The 25,187-nt window shown below is 47.1% G+C and overlaps 1 protein-coding gene across 2 annotated transcripts; it reads right to left on the bottom strand.

The window, feature by feature from the left end:
- Positions 1-42: 42 nt before the first annotated feature.
- On the bottom strand, positions 43-25,171 carry NAT8L (N-acetyltransferase 8 like). 2 transcript variants are annotated; one of them, XM_017727740.1, is made up of 3 exons: positions 24,758-25,171; positions 24,459-24,623; positions 43-444 (listed from the first exon to the last, which is right to left on the bottom strand). In XM_017727740.1, exons 2-3 carry the CDS (start codon positions 24,619-24,621, stop codon positions 77-79), a joined length of 531 nt encoding a protein of 176 aa, XP_017583229.1. In that variant the 5' UTR covers positions 24,622-24,623; positions 24,758-25,171; the 3' UTR covers positions 43-76. The 2 variants fall into 2 exon arrangements, with proteins under 2 accessions (XP_017583229.1, XP_017583228.1); XM_017727739.1 differs by having other exon boundaries at positions 24,459-24,655.
- Positions 25,172-25,187: the final 16 nt, after the last annotated feature.

Here is a 25,187-nt window from a genome sequence, read left to right on the forward strand (position 1 = left end):
AATTTATTATTTTTGAAGGGGGAGGAAGGGGGGAAAAAATACTTTTTTGTTTTGTTTTGGTTGGTTGGGGGCTTTTTTATTCTTCCCGCAGCTGCAGGCGGTAGCGGTGGTAGCGGACCTGGAAAAACATTCTCTCCAGTAAGGAGCGTGTCATCCCTGGCAGGGCATAATGTTCGACAACACCCACGTGCTTGAACCCCAAGGACTCATAGAGCTTGTGGGCTGCCATCTTCACGGCCGTGGTTCCCAGCACGACAGAGGAGTAGTTGTTGAGCATGGCAAACTCCAGCACTTTGCGGCCCAGGGCCTTGGCGATCCCTTTGCCGCGGTAGTTGGAGTCAACGGACATGCGGCGAAGCTCCACGGTGTTGTCTTCCTCGTTGCCCCGTGCTGCCACGATCCCCACTACGTTGCCGTCCAGGACGGCAACCCAGAAGCAGGAGCCTGTGGGAGATAAAGCAGCACATGTAGTCACTGGCCACCCTGGATGGATAAATGCCCATTGCCAAACACACATCTGGGAGCAGGGTCCAAAATCACCGGTCACACATGGGGACAGGTGACCTCCATAACTAAGGACCAAACTCTCTTTTCCCTTGACAGTGTGAAGGAAATGTTTTCCCAAGGAAAATGCACAGGGGCTACAACCTCCTGTCAGGGAGTTGTAGAGAGTGGTAAGGTCTCCCCTGAGCCTCCTCTTCTCCTGCCTAAACAACCCCACTCCCTCAGCTGCTCCTCACAGGACTTGTGCTCCAGACCCTTCACCAGCCTTGTTACCCTTCTCTGGACATGATCTCAACATCCTCCCTAAGCTGAGGGGCCCAGAACTAGATGCAGTACTCAAGGTGTGGCCTGACCGGTTGCTTAATCATCACTCAAGAAAGCCACTGTTCAATACAGCAGCCAACCATGGGCACTGACAGGTCTCTTGCCCAGATAAAAAGCACTGACTTTCAGTGCTCTGGAGCAATATGTCTTCATCCAGAGGAAGAAGACCCCATGACAGGAGAAAACCCTGGTGCAGGCAATGGCCTTCTTCCTGGGTGCTAAGCAGAAGAGAACCTGACTTGGGCAGCAGCTCCATCTTCAGCACCAACTCTGACTACTGCTCCAACCCAAATGCACGGCACATCTCTGTAAGACCAGAGTTACACAGCCCAGGGGGGGTAAAGGACCACCCTTCCTCAAAAACCAGGGGGAAACACGAGTAAGACAACTCAGAGTACTTTGTCACTGGAGGAGAGCAAAGCATGGGGTGGTAGAGGCGCCTTTGCAGCTGCTGCCTGCAGGACAAATACACCTTGTGACTCTATGAAACCATTTGAAAGAGATGCCCAAGGTCTTCCCCGCTTCCCTGTGGCACAGCTCAGCTTCCAAGGAAAAGCTGGGTACAAACAAGGCGTGGGGAACCAGCCCAGGTTCACCTCAGCACACCAGGCTCATCCCCACATTCAGCGGAATGAGCAGCTCCAGCCATGCTCACTCTTGTTCCACTGCAAGCAATCCTTGTGCTACTGCTATCTAGGCCAACAGCTAATTTTTAAAACACCAGGGCCCATTTTGACCCATTTATCGTGAGCAGTTAAGATGTCTCTGGTCTGCTGCCGCGTTGACAGTGCAACTTGTTCTCCAGCACTCACTTGGATCTCAGAACGTGATTTATTCAGACATGACCCCAGATGAACACCTACAAGCACTGAAATCCAGCAGCCGCCCTCCCTCTGCGTACAAATCACAGGGTGGAGAGCTCACTGCTGGTTTTAACCTGCTCATCACGTGGTGGCTGAGCCCAATTCACTTTCCAGCCCATCCATCACACCTCTGGGCACACAGCGAGCACACCAAACATCAGGGCCACAGTGATCCTCACCCTACATTCATGGCCACTGCTCCTGTGGCGTAGTCCCAAAAAGGAGGTTCGGGAATTTTCCCATGCTTGGGGAGCAGGGGTGGGATGCTTCCCTGGGGCCCCAGTCCTGAGGCAGCCCTCAAAGGTGCCACAAAGGAGCCATCAGCTGGTGTCCACTGAGCCGCAGCTGGTGGCACAGCAGTCACATCCCCCTCATCCAGGCCCATGCACAGCAATTCCTCCTGGAGCTGCTTCCTCAGCAAGTCTGCCTCATTTTCCGTCAAACCAGAGATACAACCTAGGTTCCTCTCAACCCAAGGTTACACAATTGCTTCCACGACTGCTTCCCACTTTTATTCCTTATTTTCTCTTCTTAGCAAGCACCTCTTCTCTGTGCCCACCAAACCTGAGAGGCTGCTAAAGCTCACTCAGCAACACTTCCCACATTTGTAAAATGGCACGTTTCTGGTACTTTGAGGTATTCTGAATATTTAAAACCCAAATCTGGACATACCCACTACAGCAGAGCCACCAAACCCTTCACATTCCCAGCCCTTCTAACCATCCTCTCCATACTCCCACACCTGTCCATCCTAGCAGGAACTGGATCCGGTTGCAAGCAGCATGACACCAAACCTGCACTCCTTGTTAGATTTTACTTACAATTTTAAAGCTTAATTATAATGATTTTGAATTCAACGTGAAAAGAAATAGTATCTGGCACATTTCCCAGTGTGTGTTGTGCACACAACACTTATAATTAGCCACAGACAGGACACATCTGCTCAAACAATGCGAGTTGTATTCAGATCTCGTTTACACCAGTGCCATCAATCCCCAAGACTTCTTCCCTGCTGTCCTCCTCATGTCTGTGTCTGCTCCAAGGATCACCAGCAGCCAGATCCTTCAGCCTACTAAAGACACCTCAAATTCCCAAAGGTGGCTACAAGCCCTGGAACAGTTTTCCCCCATGGGGTTGTCAAATCCCTCCTCGGGCAGCTGCATCCCATTCAGATGGGGATTTGCTACTGAAAGCTGTCTTGGGATCACATCACAAGCTGCTGACCTTGGGATGAGACTTCCCCTCCTCCTCTGGGAAAACCCTCCAGTTTCAGAGCAAGAATGCTGAAGGTCCTCCCCTCAGATTGCTTTTTACCTAGACTCAACTAGATGACCTCTAAAGGTCCTTTCCAATGCAAACTATCCTATGATTAGGATAGTTTGGGTTGGAATGCCAGCCAGCTGCAGCTCCTCACCATATCCACTCTTCCAGCAGCAGTGTGGAAGCACCCTGGAAAAACCATTGCCACACCCCAGGGCTGGGAGGGGGTCTCCTCCTCACCTTTTCTGGACTGAGGATATCAACTCAGAGCACAGCTTGTTTTTGCACTTTTTTGTACCTAGGATGAAACAAAACTAACTTCATCTCAGCTGTCAGTAATGAGCAACAGCCTTGTTTGCAGTGCTATTATTAGCAAGAGCTGACGTTTTACTCTCTCACATGCTATCTGAAAATAATCACTGCTGTAAAGATAAACACAGACCCTGACAGCTACAACTCTCCCTGCCCTTCCAGATACTCATCTTGTGGCAGCATCTCTGTCTTTGCCTTCACCCTCACTTGCCTCCATCTTCTGTCAACCCATCACTGTGGTCATCCAAAGCTCTTCCACCTCACTCCAGGATCGGTTCTTCATGGACATCTTGCATTTAACCACAGCTGCCCTGTGAACACCACTCTGAAGCACTGGAGGCACTTGGCAGAGGCACCAGCTGTTTCCCGCCAAACACCGAGCACTCTCCCCTGCCTCCTTCCAGGCTGCCAAAAGCAAAAGTGAGGAGAAGCAGCCATGGAAAACCCACTACCACCTTCCTCAGCTCTCTCCACTCCCTCAGCTTCACCACGCAATCTTGACATCAGGAACTCAAGTCAAAAGATATAATTTTGAAGATTTTTTTTTACCATGAGGGTGGTGAGGCACTGGCACAGGCTGCCCAGAGAAGCTGTGGCTGCTCCACCCCTGGAGGTGTTCAAGGTCAGGTTGGATGGGGCTTTGAGCAGCCTGGTCTGGTGGAAGGTGTCCCTGCCCATGGCAGAGGGGTTGGAACAAGATGGCCTTTAAAGGTCTCTTCTAAGCCAAACCATTCCATAAAAAGAGCAACAAGCCACCTTGTGATGCACACACCTATGAAAAAGGCACAAAATGGCTGTGAACCATTGAGTGCCAAGGAACATGATTTTGGCTTGCTCATGCTTCACAGCAAGGTCAGACATGGTTCCTCAGGGCCTGAAAGCGCACAAGATTGCACTGTCTTTCTGCTCTAAATTTAAGGATGATTCCCAGCTTTTGAAGACCAAAGAGGGCATTCTTCTAATCCATCCACCCACCCCCACAGCACAGGGCTGCCCTCAGACTCCACACACCACTGCTGGCGCCACATCCCGAGGATGTCCTCGCAGCGGTGGCACCACACTGGCCACATATCCTCCACTCCTGCTGAGGAGGACATGCCATGCAATCCTCTGGCTGTGCCTGCAAGCCTCCTCTCCCACCCTCCTCCACTGTCATGAGCTGCGCAGCTCTCCCCCACGCAGCCGACGAGGATGGATGGTGGGTGAAAATAAATTCATTTATTTTTGCTGCAAATTCTTCTACACCTTTTGATGAATAAAAGGCCGGTGGGTGGATGGGTGGAAAGACTGGAGCCAAAAGCAATAGCAGAGTACTGCTAGGAGGGAGGGGGGACAGAGACATCAGCCTTCCTCACCAGCATGAGTCCCACATGACTGACTGTTGTGGGTTCCAACAGCTTTCCTAAGCCCTCAGCATGCAGGGACCACTACCCCAAGCCCCAGAATTGTGTTCTCTGAAAAAGCAAAGCTCAATCTTCCATGTACTTTTCAAATACATTGTTTTCTAGAAAATTCTAGTATTCCCACAAGAGCAGGCAAAGCTTTGCTGCCCCCAAAACTTCCTGAACTCACACCTGGGTCCTCCCTAGTGCCAGCACCCACACACTGTGGGGTGAGGGTTGAGACAGGTAAAATTTATCCCTGTTTTTCTTAGGGCTGGAGAGAGGACAGAACAGCTCCTATGGCCACCAGCTGTTGGTGCCAATTTTGCATGGATGCATCCCTGTGGCAAGGAGTTTTCCTTGGAAGCTCAGCACAGGGCAAGGACAGAAATCTTGCCCAGAAGCACACTAGTCTTCCCTCTTTATCTTCAGGGGTGGCACTGCTATGTACACAGCCGACCTCTCATTAATTCTTAGAGGCTTATGTGTGGAACATAATTTCTAGCCAGACATGCAACTTCTCAAGGCAATATCCCTTCAAGCAGAGACTGTGACTTTCAATTCTGCTTTGACATGTCACAGAAACACAAATGTGAGCAATTCTGCTACTGGCTCAAAGCTGTCACAGGTGATGTCCCTGGGGCATCACCCAGATGAGGGGACTGGCAGAGACACTCAGCAATTTCCATCACCACTGCTGGGAACCCACCAGGACAGCACCAGCTCATATGCATCCTTACAGCAGAGCCAGGAAAGCATCCTGTGCAGGGCAAACATCCCTCGCCTACATTATTCCCCAGGCAGCTATGAAGGGGCAAAAAGAAAGAAAAAAATCCAAACACCAAAAAGCTCAAAATAATTTCTATGCATAGGACAGGGTCTGCAATTGCCTGTGTTCCTTGCTCTTAATATACCTACATAAAGACTTGCCAAAAGTGACAGGCTTGCTCATCCCAGAGATCCAAATGCCCCCTGACCCCTCCCTGCAACCCCCTGACTGCAGCACAGCCTGGTGTGACACCACCACACAGAAACACAGCCACAGAGGAGGAGCAACACACTGTCACATGACAGAGCTTCAAGTATTTGCCCTTGCAGCCACTTGTTCAATCTCCTGTGCCATCTTTTGGCGTGATTTTGGCTAGAACAGCAGCTCCTTGTGCCAAGCAGGGGTGGTCTGAGCAGGACAGTACAGAAGGAATCAGGACCCAGTGCAGAGCCACTTTTACCTATTCACCAATAACCTGTTAAAAAGCCCCAAATTCAGTGTCTGGGCTCTCCTCCTGCCAGCATTATTTATATACATCACTTTAAGAGAGACAGGCTGCACATGGCAGCAAGTGGACAGAGTCCCCAGCCCACAGCTGGCTGTGTATTACTGATGCCATTTAAATTCCTGCCCTTTTATGCTGTCTGAGTTTTGAAGAAGGAGAAGAGGAACTACCCAGCACTTGAGGCAACTCTCCCTCCTCCTTCCCCTCCATCCTCAGTGAAACACGGGGCAGAGCAGCCGAGTTACATCAGCATCAAGGGAGGAAGGAGGCTCTTCTGGGGACAGCTTGTCTGCCGTGATGGGAATGCTGCCTGCGGGAGGAGGTTAGGGCACAGACGTGGCACATCGACTGCCACCCAGCCAGACACAGGCAGCCTGGGTGCAGGGACTAACCAAGGACAGGCAGCAGCTGTCCCTGTCACTGACTGCAACTGCCCAGCTAGCCAGGATGGGGAGGGATTTTTGTCTGTGTTTATGAGGCATGCCATTATCCTATTATCCCTCCTTACCTCCATCTTTCCCCTGTGTTGAGTTTCTCTCCTTTCCACTTTTCTAGTTTCCCTTGGTTTCAAGCAAGGCTGCATGACAGCTCCCACAAGTTCTGCTAGTAACTCTACACTTGACTTCAGTTAAAAGTCATTCCTGGAGGGCTCCTACAAAACAATGGCATTTTAGTGTGGTTTATGGCTACAGAAACTGGGTGAGATGCGAGAGATACTGACACTCCTGACATCCATGAGCATCCCTGTGCACCAGACAAGGTCCAGGCGTGGGGGAGCAAAAACGTGTTGGGACGAAGGAATTATTCATGCATGAAATGAGAAATGCTGTGGGACGCCTTCCTCCCCATCAATAACTCCACACAATCTACCACTGCAGGACACATTGCCCTGTTATAAATAATTCCCTGCTGGAAGAGCACAGGGCAGTGCATCTATATGCCAAGGCTGGGTGACATCCCTTGATTCATGGAGCATCTGGGCAGCAAGCAATGAGATCACCCACACAGCATGAAAAGAGATGGATGATTTGGTTCTGAGCAACCAATTCATCTACTACTCCATCCACCTTCTTTTCCATACTTGCCACCTTTCACCTGTGTTGTTACCAAGGGCTGAAGGTACTTGCAACAACCCCAAAGCTCAGGCAAAGCCTCTGGAATTGCAAGCAGCAGGGAACCAGTGGGATGCCAGTGACATCCAGCATTCAGTCTGCAACACAGCCACAGTGCAGTTCCATGGACACTTGCTCCTGGTAGCAAGAAATGCTGTGACCACAATCCACACCACAGCAGTGGATCTCAAACTGCCCCAGGAGACAGGAGTTCAGAGGTGGCCTCTGAACTGATAAACCTGAGCATGAAATGAGAGACAGGGTGAAGGGTTTTTGGACGGCAGGCAACAGCTGTCCTAAGCACCAGTGCAAACCCCAAACTGTATTTGCATTCAGAGCAGTGTACACTGTAACATGCCAGTGCTGATAAACCTGGAGCAGCAGCACGTGCTGCACAGGTGATGGTCCCACTGCAGCTTTCCCTGCACCTGGGGGTGGAAAGGGTGGTGGGGCTGCAATTTAGAGTAACAGTACGAAAACTTTCGTCAGTGTCTGCTCCATGCTTTCTGATGGAGCTGGTCCAGCCTCAAAAGCACCCAGCTACTTCAACACAGGTATTCCACTTTGGGGTGCCAAAGCCCCCAGAAAACCCCTAAGATGTTGATGGCTAGCTACAGTTTACTTCCACTCTAATATTTTGACAGGAAAAAAGGAAAAACACATCCTGCAGTAAAGGGACTTCAGGAAGTGGCCAGGTTTGGTCCTAAACAGCACCTCCTGCTGTCACTGCTGGGCATTTCTAATGCCATAACCCAGCAGGCATTTCTAATCATCTTAAAACCTTTGCTTTAAACCTCACCCCGTTCTTCTGAAACACCTCTATGACAGTTCCTGCCCATGCACCTTACTCCTGGCAAAGCTTTGCAAGGACCCAGCCTGGACGCCTGGATCAATGCAAGCTGTTAGTGGACGAGCCCCATGTCAGCACTTCACTGGTTGATTTTACAAACAGGCTTAAGTCCCGTGGGGCCCAGAGTGTCACCACATGTGACAGCACCCGAGGGGGTGCTCAGCAAAGCCCCAGGAAGTGCTCGGCACAGTGTAGGAACAGGCTTTTGATGAGACAGCTAGAAATCGAGGCAATGCTGCAGATGGGATAAAGACAGCCCTTCCAGCACATTTCAGAGGGTGCTATATTAAGAAGTGTAACAGCAGGACTTTAAAATCTTCTGTCAGGCTCTTTTTGCTGGCCATGCTGCACCTTGAAAAGCAAAGACTGTAATAAAGACAATGTATAACAACCGTTCAAGAAAAAGCTGCTGAAGCAGTTGTGGGGGATTAGAAGTAGCCTGGTTATCTGGGACAGATTTAGCCTGGCCCATCACTCTTCTCTCTGCTGGTGAAAAGAAGGACATGACACAGAGAAAGGAGAGACAAAACCAGGGATGAAGCAACCAGGGTCTACCTGCTGCTGGGTCATCAGGAGAAAGCACATATTGAGAAACCAGGCAGTGTCTGTGGTTTTGGCATGTGAGCAATTGTTATCGATAAGCAAAGAATTAAACAGCTTAAAGGAGTGGATAAAGACCAGGATATGCGATTTTGGCCTGGCATTGTCCTCAGGGCTGACTGGATGATGAGTCCTGGTGCAACGGAGCTGGCTCAGCAGAACGGACTGGTGTGCACAAATGGACAAAACCAGAAGAAAGTACTTAAACTACTTTAAGGGTAGATGCTCCTTATGCATGTAAAATATGCACTAAGCCAATCAACTGCAGAGTCAGGCCTTAAGTAAGCCTACCTTCTAGAATTCAGACTGGTTTTTAGTTAGAAGTTTTAAAGAAAAAAGAAATCAAGCTCTTCTGCCAGCTTTGCTAGCCTGGGTCATGCCAGCTCCAAAAGACTGATGTGACAATTAGCTCCTTGTTAGTGAAATTAGTTTACAAGATCAAATGTGCTGCTGGTTGTGTTTTAAGCCAGCTCCTTGAAAGGACATTGTTAAGGCTTGGTCTCCATCTTCTACATCAATCTTTCACTTCATGGCTTTATTGCTTTCAAAAGGTACTGAATTTGCCTTGCAGCAATTTTCACTTCCAAACATTGAACAAACTGGAAAATCTACAATTATTGGATGTCCTAGAATTCATTACTTGGTGGCTGACTTTTACTTTATATGCTTTACTGTAAAAAGGGACTGAGCAGTAACCACTGAACAGCTTTCTTTAGCTTAGCAGTTGGCCAAGCCATAAATCAAACAGGAAAACGGACAGAATCAATCTGATTTTCACCATCCATCACTACTTTTCTGTCTAAATTTAGCCAAGGCGCCCTTTATTCAAAAGAAGTGCCTGTATCTACACAGGTATTGCACCAAATGCTTCACAGCAAAGGGAGAAACAAAGGTTCATTTACTTAAGGTTAAATAATAAATGCAATTCTGAGCTCTACAAAGACTACCAAGCAATTTTATGCTGCTCTGAGGTCAACAACCTTTGAGATGAGTCACTCTTCAGGAGAGCCCTTCTGCAAAAGACCACATCTAAAGCCTACAGAGCTCACTGCAAACTACTCCTTTCAGTCAGGAACAAGGTAGGTAAGATGAATTGCACCCAAGATACAAGTCCAAACTTTAGATATGGCATAATCATGCATCAGGACAGAATAACTCATCTGTGCCTCTAAGATCTTTAAATCAGAGTCAAAAAGGAGGCTAAGAGGTGCCTCCCCTAAAAGGTAGAAAAGGGAGCAACTAAGAACATTTGCATATTTAAAAAGTGACAGGAAAAAACCAAACAATAAACCAAGTCATGTAAGGGGTGCATATATTCAACCAAAACGTGATGCACAGCATGTTTCAGTGCTTCTGAGCATGGTTTTAACTCCCTTAGCACATTCTTGCCACTCTCATGAGTCTCTAAATGAGGACTTTTCTACCACAGCAGCCAAGGAGCGACAGTGACAAGGCAATATTTGTGATGCAGGAACACCGACCAGAAAAGTCTCAGATCCCAGGGCAGCTCCTCCGCTTTCCTTCCTGGGACAAACTGGGAACTGACAGTCAGCGACTTGCACTTCACAAGCCCTGCACAGCACAGAGGAGCTACCTGGGTACTTTCCTCACACCAACAATAAATATGGCTCTGCTGCACTCAAAGCCTTTCCTTCTGCACATGGCAGTGCTTTCACAAGAATCCTACCTTGTTGCTAACACAATCAATCAAACCTCCCTGACCTCTAACTTTTCATAATCCATAGGAGTGAAACGGCAGTCACAAGGAGTTATATTTTCTCTGAAACCATTACTCAATACTGAGGAAGATGTCAGGAAATCAGGGCACAGATTTCATACAAACTACAGGCTGAAGTCAGGGGCTACATGGCTTGATCTCCATAAGCCTATTGCAAGCAATAAATATTTCCTGTTTCTAGCACAACATCTTGAAATGGTGTTGCACACACAACCTTCCCAGAGCACAGGCATCCAATAAGGACACCACTTACCAGCTGGGACAAACCCACCCTATCACCAGCTGCTACATCAAGACAAGCCCCCAAAAGCCATTACAGTGGATTGGGAAGAGCTCAAGAGGAGAGGAGTGAGGGTGGCTCACTACCTCTGTCTTCCCCAGCCACTCACCGAGGGTACTCATTTGAGTATTTCTCACTGGACCAACCCTGTCTGACCCCCAAGCACCTCGTCAAACCTATTCCCCTAACCTCTGGGGAAGGAGGCCATGACTAAATAACAGGGAAACTGGGAAAGATAATCAAGTTGGTAGAGAATCAGGCTTGGGAGAACCAGCCTCAGGCTTTCTGCCCTGTTCCCATCAAGGCAGCATGTTGTCTCTGCAGAGATGCTCATCCTTTCATGGAAAGGGAAGAAAAAAAGCAGTTTCCATCTGCAGCATGCCAAGAAACAAGGCCCTTCCCTTGGAACAGGGTCTGACGTACTTCTGACATCCAAGGCTAGAGGCAGCAACACGACTAATGCTACAGTTTGAGGCAAATCCAACTCCTGACCCATATAAATAAATGAATAAATAACTATCAAACCTCTCTGGAAGCAAATCTGAGTATTCTTGATGTGCTTTAAACACCATCACACTTCTAACAGTGGAGGACTTCTTAGAGCAAAGACTCTCTCCCTACAGCACACCAACCAGCCTATCCCACTCAGGAAGAGCAGGAAAGGAGGCCCTTTCCCCACCACACCCTCAGGTGTTCCCCACCTGAGGCTGAATCTGACCTATTGATAGCTGCAGGCACCTCCTGGTATCTGCACCTTCCCTCATCTCCAACCCAACCTTCAACCAGGTGGGTGGTGACTTCCATGACCAGGCAGAACCAGCAGACAGCATACCCCTGCTTTCTCATCCCCCTGTGTTTGTAAAGCTTGGTTTTGGAAGATGCTGAGCCCTCCTGACGTGGTGTCTGAGGGTCCTCAGCCCTTCTGAGGCAACTGGGACAGCCAGGACTGCCAGGGACACTACTGCAATGAGTGCTCTCTCCTTGAAGATATAAGCACAGGCCTTTTTCCAGCAGGAGAAGCCTGTGAAGGCAACCTACCATCCTGCAGGTTCCACCTCCTCATGGCCATCCCACCTCAGCTTCCACTGTAATGAACACCTTTCTTGCCTGCAGCCGTCTTCAGGGCTTCTCCAGATTTACTGTGAATATGTAATCCCTGGGAGCTCCTATATTTATCCCTAACTCAGCAAAAGCAAGCCCTGGGGTAAGGTTGCTCCAGTGTGTCCCACCTGTGCATGCCAAGGTAAAGGGCTGCCCCACACCCACTCTGCTGAAGCCCTACAAAGCAAAGAGGACAAACACTGCTTCAGAACACCCCCTTCTGCCAGGAGTTATAGAATCCTACAATGATTTGGGTTGGGAGGGACTCTGAGGATCATCTATCTCCTATCCCCTGCCATAGGAAGGAATGTCTTTCAATAGAGAAGGGTGCAGACCCCAGCAAGGCCTCCAAAGCAGCTGGAGTCTCCATCACCACACTTGCTTCAGCCTTTAACTCTGAGCAAACCAGTGGCAATGCCCCATGTGAAGCCAGAGCCCTGCCGTGGTGCAGAAAAAGCACACATCTGGATGTCCGCTCTTGTTAAAGCCAACATGTTTCTACAACCCCCTCCCAGCACATCAAAGCCAATGTGCCTTGGGTATAATTCTACTGAACCCCACTAGTCCAGACTGAAACAAGCACATTTATTTAACGTGGCAGTGCAAGAAAATTCCACATCCATAAATACATGAACATCTGTCAGGCTGGGCACAAACAATGGACCTGCTGTGGATGATGCATTAACAGAAGATGAAAATTACATGTGTAAATCTCTACATCTCTCAAACTAAAAAAGAAAAAAACCCCAAACTTTGCCACACGTTCAGACTACCACGCCAGAACAATCAGGCCAACAAGTCCCTACCAAAGCCTAATCCAGATCTCCTGTGATAGCATCCATCACCACCTTACACCCCACATCACGTGAACAGGGCTCCTTTGAGCCTCAGCCTCAATACCAGTCACAGGAGCTGGAAATTTGAAACACGTCTGTGAAATAAATTATTGGAGTGAGTAGGTAACAGGCCATGTTTCATTCCATCAGGAAGACACGTGGCAAATGAAGGGCAGGCTGCTCAGGGCTAGTGAAAGCAGACACCTTCACGCCGTGCACCCTCAGACTGAGGCACGCTCATTCACAAAGGACCTGTGGAAACAGGATCGACTTACAAATACGAACAGCACTACAGCAACCAGAGCCAGAAGAGATGCAAATCCACACAAAACTGGGTAGAACTGCAGTATTTTGAGGATCTGTTGGATTTTCCCAAATACAAAGACAACACTAAACCCCCTGTATCTGATGCTAAGACATGCCAGAATGACCAAGAGCAGGTTCACAGCTACAACTCCTTTTTCCAATGCACCAGTATTCCCTAAAACATCATAAATTCATCTTGCAGGCAGCTGATAGCATATACAGCAAACCCAAGGTTTACCACCATTTATGTCACAGGTCTCCTGTAACTATCCAAAGAGCGCTTGGACCTATACTGCCCCTAAGTATAGGCTAAACTCCCAGCAAGAGACAAGGGATTTAAGCCCATGATTAAGTTAAAGCAAATGCTCCACTGAATCTTTAAGCCAAACTGTCCCAAGAGTTCAGTCTCAGTGAACGTGGGGGGTTTTGTGAATATTTTTTTAGAATTTCACTGAAATCCTCTTTAGCTATTTGAGTTATCCACGAAAAATATTCCCACTTCTCAAGAATCCTTGCAGATGCTTTGATGTTTTTCAGACTACTGATGGCTCAAAAAAAGCCCCGTAAAACCCGATGATGGCTTATTCCGAAACAAAAATCACTGTCCGAGAGGCACAGCTTGATGTTATCCCCTGAACACTGACAGCTCCTGAAACCCCACCAGACAAAGATTTTCATAGCCATTAAGTGAATCTAATTGACTTTACAAGCAGCAAAAGCTTGAAAAGGTGTTTTACAAATACCCCTTTTAGACAACTTGGATTTAAAAAAAAAAAAAAAAATAAAAAAAAAATCACTCATTAGCATCCCTATTGTACAATAACTTCTTCCCCACTTGCTTTCTCTCTTTTTCAACAAATCGCACCACTAACGATGTAGTTCCACCAAGGAGGACTTTACCAGGATGCACTGCTGTTCAGCAGCCAGGTATCTGCCGTGCTTCTATTGCACTGCCTCTCACTAACCATCATCTGAATTAGCACTTAAGCAGCAAAAGCTTGAAAAGGTGTTTTACAAATCCCCTTTTTAAAAAACTTGGATTTAAAAAAAAAAAAAAAATAAAAAAAAAATCACTCATTAGCATCCCTATTGTACAATAACTTCTTCCCCACTTGCTTTCTCTCTTTTTCAACAAATCGCACCACTAACGATGTAGTTCCACCAAGGAGGACTTTACCAGGATGCACTGCTGTTCAGCAGCCAGGTATCTGCCGTGCTTCTATTGCACTGCCTCTCACTAACCATCATCTGAATTAGCACTTAGAAATGGCAGGTGCTCCAAACCAGGCTGTTTTCAAAAGCTTCTCTTTGCAGTTCTACTATTTAACATTATTTTAAATAGGAAGAGTACAGATTTAGGTCTTCCCTGGATTCCCACTAGAAGTGTTACACAGTGTTTCTGATGCTGTTATCTAGATCCAGGGAGGATGAACAGATTTGGCACCTCCAAAAAAAGAACAAAAAGCCCTGGTCTCAGCAAATTAAGTGGTTGGGTTTGGGTTTTTTTTTTCTTGTGCACTTTGACTGCAATAGCAATTTTATACATCCTGTTAAAATGGGAAGAATTAGGTTTGTAAGAAAAGTCATAGGGGAAAAGATCAATGGATACATCTGGAAGTGATGTGGGTCAGGTGCTCTAAAGAAGATGTAAGAAATGTTGTTGCTGGCAGTTCATTTGCCTTTAGGTAAAATGTTCTCCCTCCACCATTGACACGTGGGTTTGTGCACTGATGCACTGTTTTCAGCTTAGCAGACACAATATCCCACTGCTGCTGACTTCTATTTATTTTCTCATCTTTGTTACTCTGAGTCTTCTACCAAAAAAAAAAAAAAAAAGTACTTGCACTCACCAGGCAAAATATCTGAACAACAAACTAAAAAGAAGGAAGTACATATACAATGAAATTAGGTAAAGGCACATAAGCTGAAAAGTTTGATGGAAGGAAGGGGAAAATCAGAGATACAGAGGAATCCTGGGTATGGGACCGCCCCCCATGGGAAATGCCAGAAGTGATGAGTGAAGCAAGAACTAGACCAGACCAAAAATCACTGGAGAATTCAACACAGGGATGGACAAGATAGCTGAGCAGAATTCAAAGGAATGCAAGTATTGCAGTTTGACCCAAGACTGGAAATGTGGGATACAGAACTGCTGTGCTAGGGGATGAAAGAGGGGGGGAAAAAAAGGAAAAAAAAAATAACTCAGAGAATCACTGTTGGTTATCTGATAGCTGTTGAAGTGAGTGTTGAATGCAAGGTGCACTGAGGAGCTACTCATGACCAGACAGCTGGCCCAGCACCCCTCATTTCAATTAGCAGCACTAGCACAGAGCCCAAGAGCTGCAACTGTAAAAAGCAAACAAACTTGCACTGCTGATGCCGGTTTCCAAGTCAGGATTCGAGCACGCTGGCAAGAGAGAGTGGGAACAGCTTGTATAACAATGCCTGGTGATCGAGAGTAAATCTAGGGAAGCATCTTACCTAAAAATGCAGTTTTTGTCAATGCAAAACAATTCACGCATTTGTCCTGAATTCACCAAAGGTAGAAAATGAAAGGCAGAGGAAAGCCAGGCTGGCACTAATCCTGCACAGAGTTCAGCCCCCAGCATCGCTGGCCGGGACACTGGCACACAGCTCAGTCCTCCAAGGATCACAGGGGGTGGATGCCCCAGCAGCCTGGACCCCCTCAACACCACTTCAACTACTACCATGTATAAAATACCTAAATATGTAATTCAAAGAGGGCCTGGGATGCAGGAAATCCCAGCACTGATGCAGTATAGATTTAACAGTGCCACACAAAGAGGGACCTGCCTGAGGGGTAACAAACACTTAACCATATCTTGCCTCTATCACGATCAGTATTTTTAAGTATACACTTGGGTCTGACCTGTGCTTCTTAAGGAAAGCTGCAACAGAGCCAGCCATTCCATTTTGGGCTGAAAAAAGCATTACATCCCCCACTAAACACAGATCCATGCTTTGTCATACTGAAAAAACAGAGAGGGAGTAGTAAATTAGTTTAGTTTGGACCAACATTATCCTCCCTTTTACTTTCCAGTTCCTGAACTGAAAAATCATTTTCTCACAAAATCTCTGGATTTCAGTTTTGCCGCTTGGATAAGTCCTAGAAACAACACATGAATTTTAAGTGACAAATATTACTTGCAAGTTACAATTTCAAGCAGGACACACTGTGGTGGGACTAATGCATTGTATTATTCCATTAGCGTTTACACTGTTGCAAATCCCATTTAAAATAACAATATCTCATGTAGCCACTTAAAAATACAACTGTAATACATGCTTCCCATTACCAATTTTGAAATGTCTCCTTTCACTCACAGAATCCCATAAAGCAGAAGCCCAGCTTGGCACTAAGCCCTGCGAATCACAGGTCTACCTTTTAGGATTATCCTGTAAGAAATATAATTTTTGCTTTTTGTAAGAAACACTCTTCAAAGTTATAGAAGATAACAAATGATATTGTATATGCTGTCATAAATTGTTAATTGATTGCTGGGGCCCAATGGGTCAATAGATGACTTAAAAGAATGGCTCAAAGCCATCTGTAACAGATACCACAGCTTGAACCTGGCTCTGACCAGACCACTATGAACTAATTTTTGATGCATCCTTAATAAAGGACATGAGGCTTCTTGGCAATTCCCTGTGGCCCCCTTACCGAAACACAAAACCAAAAAAAGAAACAGAAAAACCCAACAAAAAAAACAAAACCCAAAAAACCCACAAACCCCCAAATCCTATTATTTGGTTACAAGGAATAAATTTGTCAATAGAAACTAGGTAAGACATGCTGCTATCTTTGGATTTTCTTTGACTCCTTTCATTAGCCACCTGTCAGGATAACAAAACAATGCCTTAGCTTTCTACAGAATGGGAAAAAAAATAAAAGGGAAAAAGAAAATCTAAAAATATACTTTGAAGCTCCCTGTTTTGCTGATGCAGAAAGTAACAACAAAGGCTCATACATCCCTCAGCTCATCACAGAGCCAGATACCAGCAAAACTCTCTAGCTCTCTCTTTTTGCAGTAGTCTGGAAGGGAGTAGCATCAAGCATGTGATTATTTGCAAGAGGTCCCCAGCACTGCATTACCAAAATAAAACCATGTGCTCTGCAATACACCAGCAAACAATGCTGTGAGCTCCCGGAGTCCCCAAGGGGCTCACGGCCACCCCAAAAGTCATTCCCGTCCTGAGGAATCAAATATAACCTGCCTGAATCAAGATCTAAGTCTACAGAAGGAATTTCAGAAATCCACTCTGAAATTTGGGGAGATTTTGAATGGTTTGCCTTCTTGAAAAATCAGGCCATGCATTTAGACTTTTACACAAAACCAGTTTTTTTTCAATATATTTAGAGGTCTTCCAGTAGAGAGCAATCCCCAATGGCAATTTCTAAAGTATTAAGACCACTGGTGGTGCACTGAGAGGAAACAACATGACCACAGACTCTTACGGTAATCCTAAGAGGCTGAATGTAATAAATAAATATAACAATGGGAGAGTAAGAATTTTCAGTTCACATTCCTACATCCAAAATTCAGTGTCAAGAGGGGCTCAAAGCTTTGTACCTTTAAAACTCCTGCCACTAGTCAGATATCTAACACAAAGCCTGAATTTAGGCTATTACGAAATCTTAACCTGAAACAGACATTTGGGCAATGGTTTTAAATCTTGGCCATCCCTAAGAAAGCAAGAGAAAGAAGAAGAGCTGCCTAAAACCCTTTATAAGAGTAATAAATTTGCATTTAAACTTGCAACTAAAATTCTGGAGTCAGAATCCTTCTTTGTTTATTCACTAAGACAGTCCTGAGAAATTGCATACAACCATGCCAGAAAACATCTAACATTGAAGAAAACGTTAAAGAAATTACCTCAAAGCTAGAAAAAACCCCAGAACACCTGACGTCCCTGCCTCCTTCATGTTCCTAAGTCCCATTGTGGCTTGTTTGCTGGTCTTGAGAAGTTAACTGTGCCTAAAAAACTACTGCTGTTCAATTTACACAACTGGTTACCTCTTGAACTGAAGATTAATGACCAGCACTGGCATGTACTGAGGATTTTAAACACCTGCAGGTTGAGCTTAGGTTCAGTAGCATCATATCCATCCAGTCATGGCTACAACTCCAATATCGCTGCATTAACTGATGGTCATGTTCACAAGGGACTGACTACTTTTAGAGAGAATTCTTGAACACATGGGGGGGGAAAAAAAAGGTCATGTTACTCTGCAAAATTTACTATAAAATCTATTTTCATCTAATTCTGACATGGGACTATGCCAAACTCGTGGATCTAAAGGGAGAGCTATTTCTATCTTATGGATACACACATTGAGTAATGGGTTTGTTGCATATGTTCCTGCTCCTGTGATAAATAAATAGGAAGGGGGGCAGGCTGCAGCAGCTTGCCCACAAACATGTTTATTCCACTGGCTGTGGATGACACAGCCCTGAATCCACAGACTACTCCCCTCATCAGGCAACTCCAGTTTTCCTACACTGGCCCTTGGCTGACAGCATTACACCTCTACTCCGTACTGCCTGAGCCCCTCCAAGAGGGCAGAAAAAAAATAATAAAGATTTTGTGGGCTAGAAAGACTCTACGGGCCCTCCAGAGGGTTGAGCAGAGCTAGCCCACGTGGCTCAGCACTGCAAGGGACCCAAGCTGTGTCACCTCCCGATCTACCCAAGCTCTTATCAGCAGGGCTGCAGCATTGGGCTGGGGCTTCTGCATCGCGCTTGCTGCTGGGACCAGGAGAGCCCTTGGTCAGCTCTGGGAATACGGGGTGGGGGTAGGAGCTGGTGCCAGCAGAGCTTTGCCTTGCTCCACACCTGCAGGATGGGGCTGTCTCCAGATGGAGAAGCCAAAGCTCCAGCACAGTGAAATGAGGCAGCCACGAGTGATGGAGTGCCCATGTCAGATGAGGTGGGTTTTGGGAGGCAACCCACCTCTAAAGACATTTTAGATTATTCAAATGAAACCAAAATATTTCAGCCCATTCATAATGCTGGACAAAGCACATCCCTAACACTCAGAAACAAGAGGTGCTCTCTGCATTGGAGATGAGAGATGCCAAACCAGGCAGTTCCATGCTGCTAAACTGTAGAAACCCAAAAGCAACAGTAGGAATTGCTGAGCTGAAGAATCCCTGACTGTCCCACTTGTAGGAGGTCAGCTTTGGAAATACTTTCTGACAAAATATTTCCCACTATAAAGCATATGACAAGCCTGTAATCCTAATCTTGCAGGATCTCTCTGCTATGGAGGTTGCATCCCTGGAAGCACACTCATGGAATTGCAGAGACATGCCAGCAGTGATATGCTCACAGGACAGACCCTCCTCTGCCTGAGGAGACCTAAATTCCCTAAGTTCCCAGCAGTGATAGGAAGCAGAGCTGGGAAACACCCAGGTGGAGATAAATACACAGCCTCTCCCATGGGTTTCCCAGCCCCACACAACTCCTCACCACTCTACACAGCAGTGTGGGAAAGGCAAGCATGAAAATCCCAATACAGGACAGACAGCTCAGGGGTTTGGCAGATACATGAGGTCAGGGCACTGCAAAAGCCAGCAAGAAATGCTGAAGGTATGGATGCTTCAGATTCCAGCTGCCTCTTGGGCACCAGGAGTGTCACAGGGCTGTCCAAAAACACATTCCTCCACTGGGAAGTAGCAGCCCTGAGCCCTCTCCTGCATCAGGTAACTAAGCCCTTTCTTTGCAAAGCAAGAGCTGCTCTATTCTTTCCAAACAATGTTATCATTTGGCAGCTTCACTCCTGCTTATCTAGCAGCTTGAGCATTATCCAGAATGTGGAAGAACTGGGCTCTGTGGCCGCCCCTCTGCCTGGGGGCTCAGTGGGGAGAAATACCCCCCCACGTCCTCTCCCTGTGTCTTTGGAAGGGTTTAGGCATGGCAGAGAAACCACAGCTCCAGGGCCGAGGATCTCCTCCCAAGGTAGACCCTGTATTTTCCCTGCACCCCAAAAGTCACTGGTGCTCACCTCAGAGGCTCCCCAAGGCTCAGCACTTATGGAGCTGAGGTAGCAGGAGCCACATGATCCATACCAGATGTTCACCTTTCAAACATCATGCCAGAGCGATCAAACCCACTGCCAACAGGCCTGATGCAAGACACAAATACTTGCTTGTTACCCAAACACCTCACTGCAGGCATGAGACAACTCACTGCAGGCACGAGACACCTCAAAAGGTAGAGGCAGCAAACAGGGTCTCACATCCTCACAACCCAACTCTGGACCCACCTCAGTTGATGTCCTTCTGGCACAAGGACATGATCCCAGAACCTCTGCCAAGAAGGGCAGGACATCCCTCCTTTGAGCTCGGCTGAGGAATGTGCCTCCCAAGAGCAGCAGAAATTGGACCCTAATGAGCCATCCCCCCACAGTCCGTCTTCCTTAGGGCCCTGTCCCGCAGGGAGGTTGCGATATCTGCGCAGGCTCTTCATGCGCACCCTCATGTACAGGGGACAGTGGGCAGCAGGACAGGGAGGCTCTGCTCACTCCTGGATGGGCACAGGAGAGCAAAGCACCTGTCCCCTTCCCAGCATGAGGCAAGCAGAGGCACCCGTCCGCCCACAGAGTGGGAGCCGGAGCTGTGCAGCCACTGCCGAAAGCTGCCCCAGCCCTCAGCGCGGCATGGCGAGTGTGACCCAACACCTCCTGCAGCAGCACTCCAGCTTCAGCTGCTGCATCACGCCAGGCAGATGCCCTCGACACCCCACCAGGTCCTGCGGCCTCAGCTCTGCAGGCTGCCTATCTCTGCTGTCTGTCCATCTTCCCCAGCAGCACTGGGCACTGTGATGCAGCCACCAAGCTTGTCACCAGTCCCCAAACTCCTGACAAAGGCCAGCTGCTGCCACCACCAGGTCTTTGCACCGGCAGGACAGATACGCACACCCCTCAGCAAACCCTACCAGGACAGCCAGCAGCAGGAGGTAACTCTTTAAACAACCACAGAAAGACATAGAAATTCATCAGCCAAAGCCCCAGCTCCACTCGCTTCGGGGAGCAGCAGTTTTGCATCGGACACAAGGAGTCTTGGTTTCCGTAAGCTCTCCAGCAGAGACCTCAGCCTCACAAGCATCTCTCTAACACACCAATCACTGCAAAAAGACATATAACACAACCAACTGGGACACTGTAAAATTGATTAGTCATCAAAATCATCAGACCATAAAAGAAGCTCCAGCTGTGCTCATCTTTTTTGTGTGGATAAATGCAAGAGGCAGGGCTCTATTTAAAATTAATTCTTTTTTTTTTTTTTGGTTGGTTTTGGTTGGGTTTTTTTTTGTTTACTAGAGCCTGTTACTCTGGTTGACAATTAAGCCCATTATCCAATTCCTTTCTTTTTCACCACCCCAGTAGTCTTTTTTCATAGCCTTTGAAGAAGGAAAAAAAAACCCAAAGTAAATTCCAGTAAGTGCTATTTTAAAATGAAAAATGCAAGTTTATAAAGAGCTCAGGAAGGTGTTTGAACCATTCAACCTTCTGTTTAAAGACTCCAGCACAGACTCAACACAAACAATTCCTTTCACATTGAAAGCAATTTCAAGTCACACCGCTGTGTACAAGCTCCAAGTTAAGCAGTGGCCCAAACGTTCTGCCAGACCCTTGGCATAAATGTAGGAGGGCAAGAGAAAACAAAGATTTAAATTTTGGCTAGTGTACTTCTGCAAAATCACTGTCAGCACATATTTTTCAGTTTGTACCAAACCCAGCAGAGGAAAATTCAAACAATAACTAACTTGGAGGCGAGAGGTTCAAAAAAACTGCACGAGAAAAACCGTAATATGGTGTAACTCATGGAATTGTTCACCACTAATCATTAACCTCGGTGCTTATGGTATCCCATTGCAAAATGGGTCCTTTTGGCTTGGTTATAAAACTGACCCACATGTTTTTTGGATGTTTTCACAATACCACGAAGAATGATCAATTTTAATAGTTAAAATATCCCCTCACTGTAGATGCCTGCCTAACCGGAGGCTATTTGCTGCAGATGCTCTCTACAATAGTACTCCAGCCCCAGGCACCATGGAGAGCCGGCTGCAAACAACAGGTTCTTGTGCTTGGGTAGCTTGGATTCCAAGGGGAAAAAACATCAGCAAATCTGCAACCAACATCTTTATCCCAGACCTTACGACCGTGTCTCAGTTCTACCTTTGCATTCATCACCCTGAGAAACAGGAATTCATAACCCCACCACCAAAATGCTCCCTTCCTCTTTTTCCTATGTTGCAAAAAAAATATTCAAGGAGGAAAATATTGATTCTCTGAAGAAGGAGCAGGAAGTTTCCTGGTCATACTCCCAGGCCAAGCTGCGGTTGTATCAGGTTGGGTTTAACTTGCCTAGCCAAGCTCTCGCCATCTCCAGCCTTTCTGAGACCCCATCCCCACAGCCCATTTCTCTTGCTGAGACCAGTTCTTAACATCTCACTGAGAAAGCTCTCACAAATATCTCATCTGCAATACAACGAGCCCTTCTCATTCCCACTGCAATCATTTCTGCCTGGGTGCTAATTTGTAAACTAGGCAAATAAAAGACAAACTTGGGGCTTGAATTTGTTTTACTGCCATTGTTCTGTCCTTTGGGTGGGACAGGCAATGCCAGTGTGGCACATCACTGCCTTCCTCCGGATGCCTTCCAGCCAGCCAGCCTTCAAGGCGCACAAGACTCCAGGATTTTCTAGGATGACTGTATTTATACTGCTGTCCTGTAGGAAAAAATCCACCAACTCCACTTTTGGAGGAAACAGAAGCAAACCACTGGATTCATGCCTTGTGCACAGCTACACCAAATACCACCACATGGATTCATTGCACACGGATGGCGCCGGTCCCAACACGCAGACACCCTTCTCCTTACCCAGACCCCAAAGCCTCTTTGGTCTCTTTACGCTATTATGACTCCAGCCAACTTGCTAACACCACTATCATCAAGAACCTTTAACAAGAAACAACAATCCCATAAATCTGCTTTTTATGGCATGGCAGAAGCCTAATTACATGATTAAATTCTGTCAAAAATTAAAGCCCACACACTTGCTCTAAATTTGCAATTAGCCCTTTCAGGTACCAAATAAAAGCAATGTTAACATTTCAAAGACATGTTGGCAACACAGCTGAACCAGATTACATTACTGACCCTAAACAAATTGAGGGCATTACTTTGAGTCCCTTTCCTTTATTTTTTGTGTCTGCTAGTGTTATAAATACAAGCATTGTGATCCCTGCTCTAAATTGTGACCACACAAGTCCTCAGGATTAACAAGCGAAGCAGCTCAAACACCTATTAACTCCATATTACATGTTCTTATTCTACTGGAATCTTCTGCTATTTTCTCCAGCATAATACCTTGCTGGACCTCACTGCAGAGGTGCAGAAATTTTTCGCTATGAATCCTTTTATTTCTGTCACACCACCTTTAATGAAGATTGAGCTTTTTATATACAAGTCACACATCACTTAATTTTTACAAAAACAAGCCCTGTAGATGAAACACACAAAGATACACACTATGATGGGAAAGGAAATCTAAATTAAGCTAGTTAATGCTTCATAAGAGGAGCAACATTTTAGCAAAATGTGACACTGAATGTTAGAAGTGAGGGAAGGTTTGTGGCTAGGGTAGTTCCTAGCAGTTCTTTAGAAGTGCCCAGGGAAAAGTTTGTCACACCTGGGAAACAGGAATGATACAGCAAATGATACAGCAAAAACATGGTCACATGGAAAAACAACACAGGAGGTACCCAAGAAGAGAGCAGGTAGCCCAAGAAGATGGAACTAAGGTGGGATGCTGGCATTGCCCTGCTCTTCAGCTCACTAGCACTCTGCGACCACCAAAAGCAAACCCCAAACGACTGCCCAGGCATCCCCCTACTCTTGTCCTCAATATGGATGCATGCCTACAAAAAGAGAAATAGCACCTGACAGGTTCTAAAGAGACTTTTTTTTGATGACATAAGCTGTCTTTTACAGTTTAACAAGATAACATTATCATTAGATATTGTATTTTAAATTATATTCATACATGTAACAAATGGATGAACCCATATTAGGACAAGCTTATGCGGCAGCAGCCCTTTACATACCTGATCTGTGCCTCTTCCAAAACACCTGCATTAGGGAATGTTCTTGAATGACATGGGAAAATGGGCTCAACAGCTAAAACGGGCTCCTCTGAGCATTTGGGCTAAAAGGTCATTCATTCTTCTCCTGCTGTCAGAACTAATACCAAATGCACGGAGCAAAGAAAGACCGAGCTCGAGATGTAAGGGCTGGGGTGGACCCAGGCTGCAGCAAATAACCCACATCCTCCAGCCTCAGTGTCCCCAAGCACCCACACCCCAGTCCTCCGGGTGGCTGTGGGACCCAGCAGTGCTATGCTCGAGAGGTGGACAGAGGCTGCCTGGGATGACTAGGCACTTGGGGGAGGGGGAGTAATTAAAAACAACCCAAAAAACCCCAAAACCAGCAAAAAAACCTTCAAACCAAACCAAACCCAGAGATGGCTTTGTGCCTGGTGTGGCTAAAGAGCTGCATTCTGGCGACTTTTGAGCTTGCTCAGTGCTGCTGACAGGAGGAAAAGGCGCCAGCAGCAGGGAGCAGCCATGTTCCCCAGCAGGCTGGGGGAAGGAAGGAAGGCTCCCTCAGGGAATTCGTACTCACCTGGCGGTTTCATGTAATATTGCTCAATATCGGACATGTCCGTGTGCAGCGCACAATCGAGATAGTGCAGGATAACTTTTCTACTGAAGTAGTACCTCATGCCCATCAGAAAGATGGGCAAACAGCAGGTCAGCAGGACGGACTTGGTCACAACAAAGCACATTACTATGGAGATAAGGAAGAGAAATAAACGACACCTGTCAGAAAAGAGAATTTAGTGTTGATTTCGGAATACAAAGTCATTATAAAAATAAATCAACAAAACAAGCACAATCAAAATATACATTTGCAGTACACACACAGTTCACGCTCTCGAGATTATCGTGTTAAGGGATGGCGTATCGCGACGAGATAACCCGGAGAAGTTTATTAGGTCCTGAAGGAGCCGGCGGGGAGGATGCCGCCACACCACAGCAGGGCCCACCGAGCCCCTCCGGAGCGGGGCCGTGGGGACCCCGAGGGCCCCGTACACCCCAGGCCCCCTTCGCTGTCCCCGGTGAGGCCGGAACGCGGCCGGGCGGAGGAGCCGCGCTGCGGGCACCGCTCCGCAGCCATGTGTTCGCCACTGCGGCAGTGCTATTTCCATCAGCACCGACTCCCAGGGCAGCCACCCTGCCCGCTCCCATCCTGGGGGGCTTCTGCCGGTGCCCCTGAGCCGGCGGCTCTCTCCGGCACGGCCCAGAGCCACCGGCTGGGTCCCCCTGCTCCCCAACACCTGCCTGGGGCCCC

This window comes from Corvus brachyrhynchos, unplaced genomic scaffold (assembly GCF_000691975.1).
Source record: "Corvus brachyrhynchos isolate BGI_N302 unplaced genomic scaffold, ASM69197v1 scaffold80, whole genome shotgun sequence".
Classification (NCBI taxonomy): Eukaryota; Metazoa; Chordata; class Aves; order Passeriformes; family Corvidae; genus Corvus; species Corvus brachyrhynchos.